This window comes from Rhinatrema bivittatum, chromosome 12 (assembly GCF_901001135.1).
Source record: "Rhinatrema bivittatum chromosome 12, aRhiBiv1.1, whole genome shotgun sequence".
NCBI classification, from domain to species: domain Eukaryota; kingdom Metazoa; phylum Chordata; class Amphibia; order Gymnophiona; family Rhinatrematidae; genus Rhinatrema; species Rhinatrema bivittatum.
In genome coordinates this window covers 19,901,683-19,912,392 of record NC_042626.1, presented here as the reverse complement: position 1 = coordinate 19,912,392, position 10,710 = coordinate 19,901,683, and the positions used below count along the sequence as shown (strand labels likewise).

General features: G+C 49.1%; 1 protein-coding gene across 1 annotated transcript; it reads right to left on the bottom strand.

Annotated features, from left to right (window-relative positions):
* Positions 1-58: 58 nt before the first annotated feature.
* Positions 59-10,391, bottom strand: PDZD3 (PDZ domain containing 3). The gene is made up of 7 exons (XM_029572733.1): positions 10,335-10,391; positions 9,241-9,377; positions 8,959-9,163; positions 7,963-8,159; positions 7,165-7,356; positions 3,412-3,651; positions 59-1,196 (listed from the first exon to the last, which is right to left on the bottom strand). The coding sequence occupies exons 2-7, from the start codon at positions 9,259-9,261 to the stop codon at positions 1,140-1,142; spliced, it is 912 nt and encodes a 303-aa protein (XP_029428593.1). The 5' UTR covers positions 9,262-9,377; positions 10,335-10,391; the 3' UTR covers positions 59-1,139.
* Positions 10,392-10,710: the final 319 nt, after the last annotated feature.

Below are 10,710 nucleotides of genomic sequence, written 5' to 3'. Positions count from 1 at the left end.
GTGTAGCTTGCATCTGTTCTGTCTGGTTTTATCAGAGGGAGATCACGTCAAACAAATCTGATCCTTTTTTTTTTTTTTTTTGATTGGGTGGCCAGATAATTAGAGTGTGGCCATGTACTGGATATGGTGTACTTTAAATTTCTGCAAAACGTCTGCTATTACTGATATAGAAACTGAGCAGCTTGGGGAGTGGAGCTCAACACGGTTCACTGGATGAGGGAGACAGAGGGCAGCAGAATATGGAGTCCATGCCAAAGAAAGAAGGTCGATTAGTGCAGTGGCGCAGGGTTTGATCCTGGTCCTGACTCTGTTCAGTATCAAGTGTGTCTGTTCCTCAGAGGGCACCACCGCGGGACTAGACAGAATGAGGAAAGCTTTAGTAACAGCGCATGCTTGGCAGCTAAACATCAATGCACAAAACCAGTAGAGAAATGCATCTGGAGAGCAAAAATCCAAAGGAGCAGTACCTAATAGGGGATGAGGAGAGACACGCAGACACCTCAGAGGAAAGAACATTCTAGAAAAAGAGGTCATGAGAGGAAGCTCAAAGAGGGCATTCATGGAACCACCTCCCAGTGGCAGAAAAACAGTAACAGAATTCAAGAAAGCCTGGGATCACTGATTGCCAAGAAGTAAGAGAAAGTGGTAGGGATCAAGCAGCGTCTATGGGCCCACCATGGTTGTCCACCATCTTATTCTCTTATTGATCTGAAGGTTGCTAAAGGCATAGGCGAGAGTCAGAGGAAGGGTAAGAAGCGTAAGATGAAGTATTAGTAGTACCTAAAAAGGAAGTGACACCACCTTTGTACAAACTGAAGGCGGCAGGGGAGAACAACAGGGGATCCTTAGTTATAAAGGGTGAAGGGGAAAACACATGCATGAGGGCCTTAGGCAATGAACCCGGGCAGACTCTGCCATCGCATTCTCTTGTTTCTCCGAGGGTGTGTGTGTGCGCCTGGGAGTGGGACCGGAGGCAAAAGGTTTTCATGTACAGGGCATGACCGAGCAGAGGTCTGCGAGTCCCTTCTGTATAAAGGCGATGCCTCTCAAGGTAACGTTCATGTCCGGAACGCCCGCTGTTGGGGTTGAAGAGCCGATCAGACCTCGAGTTCTGCAGCACTCCCTTCAGGATATGTCAGTCACATAGCAGGTTGCAAAATGAAAAACGCTCCTTCCTTTTCTTCATCCTTCTCCACCTATACACAGAGCAGAGAGAATTAACAGGAAACAATATTTACCTACATATACACAATGGAGAAACTACTTACCTGATAATTTTGTTTTCCTTCGTGTAGATAGATGGACTCAGGATCAATGGGTTATGCTCCCCAGCCAGCAGATGGAGAGGGAGTCAGATTTCAAAGCTGATGTCATGCTAGATCCACCCCTGCAGTGACCTCAGCCATTCAATATTCTCTTCAAAAGCCACTGTGGACATCCTAATGAAAAAGCTTGACTAAAAATATGATTAAAAACAGATAACCAGACTTGTACTCAACCAAACACTGAACCCCAGTAAGATTATAGATGCCCTGATCTAGGAACTGGATGATGGTTTACTCGTAATCTCTTGGAATCGATATCCACTCCACGGGCGAACCCTTGGCACCGTTCTTGGGCAGCCGTGGTACATCCACCATCTGCTGGAGACGGAGAAATACTGAAGGGTGACGTCAGCTTTGAAACCTGACTCCATCTCCATCTGCTGGCAGGGGAGCATAACCCATTGATCCTGAGTCCATCTGGCTGCAAGCTAGGAAATAAGGATAATTTTCAAAGGATTTGGCCAGGTAGAATCACCTAGTTCGAATATGCCCCCCCCCCCCCCCCCCCAGCAGTCACCACACACATTTAGCCAAGTTAAAAGCAGGCATTTCGTGGTTGGGCCGGGCGACAGTTGTATAGGTCAGGGCAGTAAACAGTGCATGTACAATTCCATTTTCAAATGTACACACACGTTGCTTTACACCCAATCTACTGCCCTTCAAAATGTGTGTACCTCGTAGGCAGTTTCCCTTTGAAAATTAGATACAAGAGACAAGCCTACTTTGAAATTCTCCGGGGCTCCTGAAAAAATTGCACGTACAGAAGTGCCACGTACATTTGTGCAGGCAGCGGAACAGGCTACAGCAGCGCATGCACATTAGAAAATGAAATTGAACACGTGATGTGAGCTTCCCCTCCCAGGAACATCTCCCCTAACTGTGGCTACAAGTAGGTGGAACCCCGATCATACATTTAGGAGGACTGGGGGTGGGGAGGGCAATATGCAGACAGCCAATGTTTGTACCTAAATCGTCATATGAACTATAGAAATAGCTTTGAAATTGCCCCCCCTCCCCCCCCCGGGGTACATTTCCAATAGAACTTAGGGTTGCTAAGTGGCTCCAGATTTTCAAGGCAGGCACATCCAGTCCTGATCTTATCCCACAGCATGCATGGACTTGTGGTCTTCCTTTGACAGGGACTGCAATAGGAAAGTCAGAACTAGAAGTCCCTGCATGCAAAGGGGTAAAACCAGGACCGGATCAAACTGTCCTGAAAATCTGGAGCCTGTTAGCAGCTGTAAATAGGGTGAGTAACAGACCAAGTTCAAGCCCACTTTCCAGCCCACACAAACGAGCTGGATATTTTACGTCTGAAGATCGGAATGTTAGGGGGGGGATTAGAAAAACCTGCATGTTAGTAACGCTTTATTTTTTTTAATTAAATATGTGTGCACAGATTTCTCCCCTAACCAAATTAAGTCTCGACCCCCTTCCTCAAATTTCCCTCCCTTCTTAGCAGCTGAAAATCCAATTGGGTAGATTAAACCATTCCACCACATAACCACCACGCCCCCCTCTCCATTTTACCCAGGTAGATCTCCATGAAGCCTTTGAAATTTTATCCTTAAAAATGAGAAAAATGTTTCATAGATATTATTCAATTACCCACTATAAAGCATGAGCTAAATTGAATTCAATGTTCATACCTAGGACTGTAAATATCCCATCATTTTCTAATAATCTTTTACATTTTATCATCCCCCCACATTTTCAATTATGTATTTTCCTGTGGCCTCATTGTGTGGCATTGGCTGATCTGCTCCTGCAAACGCCATCTGGTGCAAGAAGGGGTTTTGGGGGAGGGGGAGGTTGTCACGCACTTAACACTCATAAGTCCCCAGGTTTCCTTTCCATGGAAAATATTCTCAGGTTTCCCATAAAAAAAACCTTTCATATGTGCTCCCTCTCGTACGCAGACATGAAAGCTGCTCCCATGTTGGCAGCAACTCTGGTCTGTGCAGACAGAAGTCAGGGCTGGACACATTTGTTCTTTGGCCAGAGAGCTCTTATTCTCATTTCCGGTGCTCCCTTGGGAGTTTTACGTTCTGTGATCCCACAAGATAGAGGGGGTGGCCTCACCTACCTGCGTGGGACCCCGAAGAGTCCATCTTCCCATCCTTGCTTCCTCTGGGGTGTCGGGAAGCCCCTCCTTGCACTGTGTGTGTGTCCCACGCTCCACCAGAAGCTTCAGATCGTCTCCCGCTTCCTTCATTCTCAGCACCACCTTCTCATAACTCTCCTTTTTCACCTTCCTTCCGTTTACCTCAAGCAGCAGGTCACCCTCCTTCAGACCCCCCAGGTCTCCAGGTCCACCTGGAACTACCTAGAAAAAGCCAAAAAAAAAAGAAACATTCAAAGCCATGAAACAGAAGGCCATAGTTCTTAACATGTTCCGGCTAGCAGTTCCCCTCCCCCACCTCACTTGGAAGCAGCTTTGACCATTACAACTAAGTGCAAGCTATTATTTGGACATTTATACTACATACAGGTCCCCTCTAAGTGGGTATCAGAGGCAAGAGAAGATCGAGTGATGGTGGGAGTGGCAGGATTTGAGGTTTGGGCTCCTGGTTCCCAGACCATTGCTCTAACCACTAGGTCACCCCCTTCTCCTTACAGCATGTTCTGGGCTGCAGCTTAACTAATTCAGGGGCTCACTCTGTGGGCATTAGCATACAGCCCCACGCGGGTCAATCTTCCGCATGCCCCAGCTGCTTTATTCTAAGTCATCCATACTTTTTATTTATTTATTTTATTTAATGAGTTGTATGTACCGTCATTCGGAAACGTCAAAATAACGCCATCATAACGGTTTACAAAATAAGGTTACAGGGATAAGGGGGGGTTAAACAAGGGATGCAAAGTACAAACTGTTATTAAGCATAGGGGATAACATGCATAAGGATTTAGTTCAGATTTTTGTTTCATTTCTTATTTATGAAAAACATAGATGTGATGAATTTCATTTATTCATGAGGTTGGATTGGAGGGCGATGATGTGGGCTTCTCCATTCACAGCTCCTACTCTCCTAAACTGCCAAAGAAGGCTGAGCCTCCTTCTGCCACTGGGCCCAGCTTATTTGTAGTCCACAGAATCCCCGTCTGCTAGCTGCATCGAGAAGAAGAATATTTTATGCCACAAGTAACCCCCAAGCATTTGCTGGCCCCATCCACGCTCCCTCCCCACTTCCACTCCGTGGCACCACATGGGCAAAGCAAGCGAGACCTCTCTCCTTGTCCCCGCAGCTGCCTCTCCTCTAAACAGGAAGTGGAGGAAGGGCACTTGTGGGAACCAGCCCCCCCCCCCCCCCGACGCTCCTTCACCACCACCAGCACTGCTCCTGATCCTCCTCCTCCTCCTCCTCCCATGATCCAGTGCGGGCAGAGGAGATAACAGGGAGCTTGGAGGGAGACAGAGATGGGAGAAAGGAAGACGATTTAGAGGGTTGAAGCAAGATTTAAAAAAAAAAAAAAAAAAGGGGGGGGGCTAAGATGGAGAAAGGAGGGAAAGTTAAAATGAAGTGGAGAAGCATAAAAGGGAGTTTGGAAATAGGAGAGAAAGATTGATAAAACAAAAGCTGCAAAAAGTATAAAAACCAATGCCTTCAGTTTACAGAAACACTGAGTTATGTGAAGGCTTGAACGCACCCCCTTTCTCTCTCTTTCAATTCCTGGGGCAACTTCCAAACTGCACGCACTGATGCAAGGCCTCCGGGCCCTTTGTACCCCTGGAGGGTAAAGGACCTGCAGACATTGGCACCGGCTTTTTCTGTGGAACTTGGCGCGGGCTATTCCCCCCCCCCCACCCCCCCAACGTCCCAGGAGCGTCTTCCCCTAGTGCAGCGCGTCCTTTCACCAGAGAAGGCGAAACCCGTGGCTACCTAGGGAAACAGGAAAGTTGCCCTCCGAGGGGGGGAGGTGCAATAAAACAAGCCGCCCGCACAAATGCAAATCCCACTGGGGAGTTTTGCTTTGATTATTGCGCCTCCCAGGGGAAAAAAAAAAAAAGGCACCCACAGAGGCTTGCGCCGGCTTTTTCCGGGAAAAGTCAGGCGCGTCGTCGCCTCCGCATGGAGAGGGAAGAAGCGAGCGAGGTTTTCCATAAGACCCGGGACTTTTCCCCGTGCAGAGGGGCAGGCAAGCTCCATCCTCTGCAAGTAAACTGCCCTCTCACCCACGCTCTCTACAGCGGGTAATATTGTCACATCGCACGTGAGCGCGCCGGCAAACGCGCACATAAATTGCACCAGGTATCCGAATATCCCGGCAAAGCTACGCATGGTATCCTTATTTATTTACTATCTGTATTGCGTTTTTCGGGGACTTCAAAACGGATTACGCTCAGGTAATACACGGTGCACGCAGTTTTGTTGGGATAAAAAATAAGCTCGGAAATTTTTATTTTTTTTTTTAAATCAAGTGGGATGTGCACAAGGCCTGTCCAGCTTGGACCCCCGCCCCAGAACACCTCTTCCCTACGCATGTAAAAATCCACAACGCTGTGTGCATGCGTGTTATTTTACGCACGTACCGGTCACGTAGTTTTCAAGAAGAGTCCTTTATGCAAGCAAAGTGCGGCTTCACCCACGGAAATGCTTTGAAAATTATCCTCCCTATGTGCAATGTTCTAGACTTGGGGCTTTTTGGTGGGGAGCAGGCTGGGGGTGAGTCTGGTCTGCCACTAATCCAGTGAGACAGGAGGAAGGGAGGAGAGGGTTCGGGCCAGTTGGCCATGCCAGCTGTGCGCATCTCGGAGTAGATTTCTCAACGAGGCCACGGGGAAAAAATAATCCTAGGATGGTAACATTTTCAAAGCCGCCTCTGTGGATAAAACAATGAAATCTGCGCTTTAACCCTGCAGAACGGGAAGGCATTCCTGGGGGGCAGGAAGTTGGAACTGTGTCCATGCTTTTGAATTTTCCAAAGCCACGAGCGTATTTTTCGGGATGAAAAGGTGCCTGCAGGTACAAACGTGTGGAGGTTCCTTTCCTGGGGTAATTTTCAAGGAGGAAAAAGCAAGCATATACTTCCACTTTGAAAACCAGCACCCGATTTGAGAGTAAAAATTACCCATGTAATGTGGACAGTCTTAAAATTACCTCCCCGTGCATGCACACAAACATTGGGTTCCATATCAGGAAAAGGGTCAGAGTCATTGAGGACAATACGTTGAAATCCTCAGTTCCCTGTAGGATGGCAGCAACAGCCCAGAAAACACCAAACAGAATAAGAGTGATTTTCAAAGGAATGCCACAGGTTAAACGAGAGGGGGGAGGGTGTTTACCTTCCTGTGTCTGTAAATTATCCACTCTCGATGTGGTTAAAAGTTCCTGCATTGCGGATCAATACGAGGACGATTAGCCCTGCTGAGAGGAGGCATTCCCAGGGGATGGAACGGCTCTCTTGCCAAGAAACGCAGCAAGCTATTCGTTTCAGTAGGATCCCAGAGGTTTCCACCTGGAGGGCTGAGAGAGCCATTGCCAGTAAGGAAGCCTGAGGAATTGGGGAGGGTGCTCAGAGATCCTGGAGTCCTCACCACTCTGTCTTTCCAACAGGACCTTCAAATGAGGACCACAAGTTGGAGACATCTGAGCCTTGGCATCCCCGAGGTGTCACCTCCCATGCTCCCTCGAGTTCTGGCACGGTGGCCACCCAAAGGACTTCTGGATCTCTGCATGTGGACTGGGCACAGAGTCTTTTTTTGCTCTGAACGAGAAAAGGCTTTCCTCTGTGGACTTGAAGGCTCGGGGCAGGACACCTGCCCAAATTATATGCCATCTATATTTCTGTGGACCAAGGGCAGTAGAGTGGGAGCTTAGGTGCAGAGAGCTTCCGTCACCTGTGCGATATAGATCTCCTCTTCATCCTGGATGTTCGAGAGCTGGAATCCGAACCCCAGAGGCCCTCGAGTGAGGTGACAGAGCCGTGGTGGTGCAGGACCAGGCTCGTGCAGCTGAGACATGCCAGGAGCAGCAGCGGGCAGAAGCCCCGGCGCCTCCTCTACGTAGAAGAGCAGCGGAGAGAGCGCCATCTGTGCAGACGAGAAGGAAAGCAATGGAGAAACTGGTCCTTTAATCTGCTCTATGGACAGACGTCAGAGTTAATTCACATCCCAAGTCAGCTGAGCTTTTTCTGAATATCATCAGCTTCTAAATGGTTCGTTCTTTAAACATTAAGGGTTAAGACAAGGCAGCTGCACTGACCTCCCACCCCCCAAATCTGCATACACACATGCCCTGGGTGGCCACTAATGGCTCAGTCTGCCCGGTCATGGGGACAGGCACAGGGGCCACGCAGCCAGCTGCAAAGAAGTGTCGAAGTGAGCCACGGTAGGACTCGCTCCCTCCTGTCTCGGCAGCTTATATTAAACAATTAAATGGACCAACCAGTAAGATTTTGCTTACCAGTTAACCGTTTCATATTTTACATCCCTAATAGAAAGGCCAAGTAAGATAATATAGTTAGATTTGTTTTAAGGATCCCATTTAGCTTTTAACAGATGGGAAGCAGCACCATCTGCAGAATCGGGGAGCAAAAGTGCACCTCCCCCATTGTGGCCATTAGTGCAGGCTGGTCCTGCAGTAAGAAGATGGGGATTTGTAGCCAGATTCCTGCTCTGCTCCTTGCCAGGGCTCACCGAGCTGAAGAAACGGTCTCCGGCAGCACTGATGACCAGAAGGGTGACCTGGTTCCCGCTAGAGCAGATTAGGCTCACAACCTCATCATGTTCCAGCCCATCAATGCTCTTCCCGTTCACAGCCAGAAGCCGATCTCCCTCTTTCATCCCAGCTCTCTCAGCTGGGAGCCCTGGATCCAGCTCCCTAAGGAACTGGCCTGCCAGAGAGGAACAGTATGTTCAATATGAGGGAAAAGATCTTGCACAACCTTAAAACAGGCCTACCCTGACCTCATGAACCCCTGTAGAGCCACACTTATCTACCAAGGCCCAACAGATCCCTAATACAAGCCCTCATGCTTGTACCAGCCCTGCACCACCCATACATATCTCTCATGTTTCTACAAGGCCCTATCCACGCAACCCCAAATCTCTCTGCTGAGCCCTTCCACACCTCGACACAATCCCTTACATTCCTCATAGAAGAAATCAAGTATCCTACTGCTGTGAACAGCAAACTGGGAACCAAGAGACCCGGGATCAGATACTGCTTCTGTCACCAAACCTCATTGTCAACTTGGCCAAGTTACTCTGAAGGCAATAATTAAACCCCTCGCATAGCCTGCAGTATTCACCTTGGGTGGCCTACCCTAAGGCTGCTCTTTTCTCTGTGGGACACTGGACAGCACACATACTTTCCCCCTTATACAGGGATAAGAGAGAAGAAACTTAAGAGTATGCGCTTTCTTCAGCAGGGACTCATCATATACACCTGGTTGTAAAGTGCCCTGGCGTAGGTTGCCATTCATAAATGCTAAAACAATACAACCCCAGAAATCTAACAAACCTTATGCACATCTCTGCTGACGTCCACACACTGCCTACCCATCTCACGCTCCTTTGGCGACATCTTTAGAGCAAGGCTCTCTCCATCCCAACTGCTGCCCTTAGGGAATATTTCCTGTGCTCTGTGGAGCAGTACGGGGGCCCTAAGATTATCACACGCCGTCTTCTTACCCTCTGACCCTGTGCCATGCCTCTCCTGACGCAGCAGAAACCCATAGCCCTGTGGACCTTTCGCTAGATGCAGCTTCCTGGCCACGTGTGGCATCATTCTGGGCTCTGCCATGGCAGCGGTGATGGGGATCTTCCTATCCTGGTAAAATGTTTCCGATTCAGGGTCTATCACCAGCAGAGTCACCTCGTCACCACTCTGCTGCAGCTGAAACAAAACCCAGAGAAGTAAGATCCTGCGGCAGCTCTTGAGCGTGGCTTCTGCATGGCGTTAGCGCCTGGTACCTTTCTCAGGAGCTGGGGCATGACGTACTTCCGCACGCCGACACCATTCACCTCCAGAAGTCTGGCTCCCACAGGCACCCCTGCCTTCTCTGCTGGCCCCTCATTGATTAAAGAGACATAAAATGTGCCTCGGCTACCTACAGACAGAGAGAGAAAACAAAAAAGCATGAGACCAAAATGGTGTGGGATCTGCATCAAGCGCCATATGAGACGAGACTGAAAGACCTGGAGGACAGGAGAGATGGGGGTGATGTGATACAGGAAAAGTAATAATGCACAGGAATCAAACCTTTTTCAATGGAAAGAAAAGTGTAGAACAAGGGGTCCTACCAGAATCAGGCCCAACGTCCAGAAGTATTTTTTCACAAAAAGGGTGATACCCTCCCGGAAGAGGTAGTGAAGACCAAGACAGTAAAAGGAATTCAAAAGGGTATGGGATAAGGACAGAGATGAAGAAAAGGGGTAACCTGCGCAGAGCAGCAATTATCCTAAGACTAAAATAAATTTAAAAATAAATAAAAGTTTGCTGGGCAGACTGGATGGACCACTTGGGTCGTTTTCTGATGACGTCTACCGTATCACTAGGACTCAAAAATCTGAAGCAGTGTTAAAAGGCAGAGCCAGATGCAGTGGCAAGAAGATGCAGAGAGTGGTGCCGCGCCAGCAGACAGGGCCAGATGCAGGGGTGGCGAGGGTGTTACAGGTGGAGGAAATGGTGTTGGAGCAGCTGCCGTGGAGGGAGATACAAGGAGTAATTCAGGTGTTGAAGAAAGCCCAGTTGGCAATGCTGCAAAAAAGGCACACACATCGGAGTCCCGACTGAGTTTGAGAGGGCAAAGCCATGAGGAAATTCATATTGGAGAAGCCCTGGGTGGCAGGACACCACTGCGAGGAAACTCACTCTGTTTAGAAGGAACATTAGAAACTCTTTTCTAACCTTCTGGAGCAAAAACAGTGAAGCCAAAGCCGAGGGCAGGGTGGAGTCTGTCCTTTTGGATGTAACAGAGTCGTGGCTTGGCAGCAGGTGCACGCTGCTGGGATGGCAGCAACTCCGCTACACTGATGTGCAGGGCTTTAAGACACTCATAGGTTACCTCATCCAGCACCGTAAGTAAGACTCGATGCCTGCTCTCCCGAATCTTCTGCACCACCTGTGTGTGGGGGAGAAGTCACAGGTATCAGACGGGGAGGAGGAGGGAGCACAGTCATCTGTACCAAGAAGTCTGAACTCGCATGGCCGAGTTCTGCTTCTGCACTTACCCGGATATGTTCCATGTTCTCCACGCACTCCCCGTTCACCTCCAGCAGGCGGTCCCCATCCCTCAGCCTGCTCCGCTCTGCGGGCCCACCACTTTCCAGATGCCGCAGAATGAGTCCCTTCTTCCCCAGCTCCTGCCGCAACGAGAACCCGAACGTCCCGCTGCGGTCTTTTGTCAGCAAGCAGAAGCGAGCCTGCAGCTCGCCGCCCAG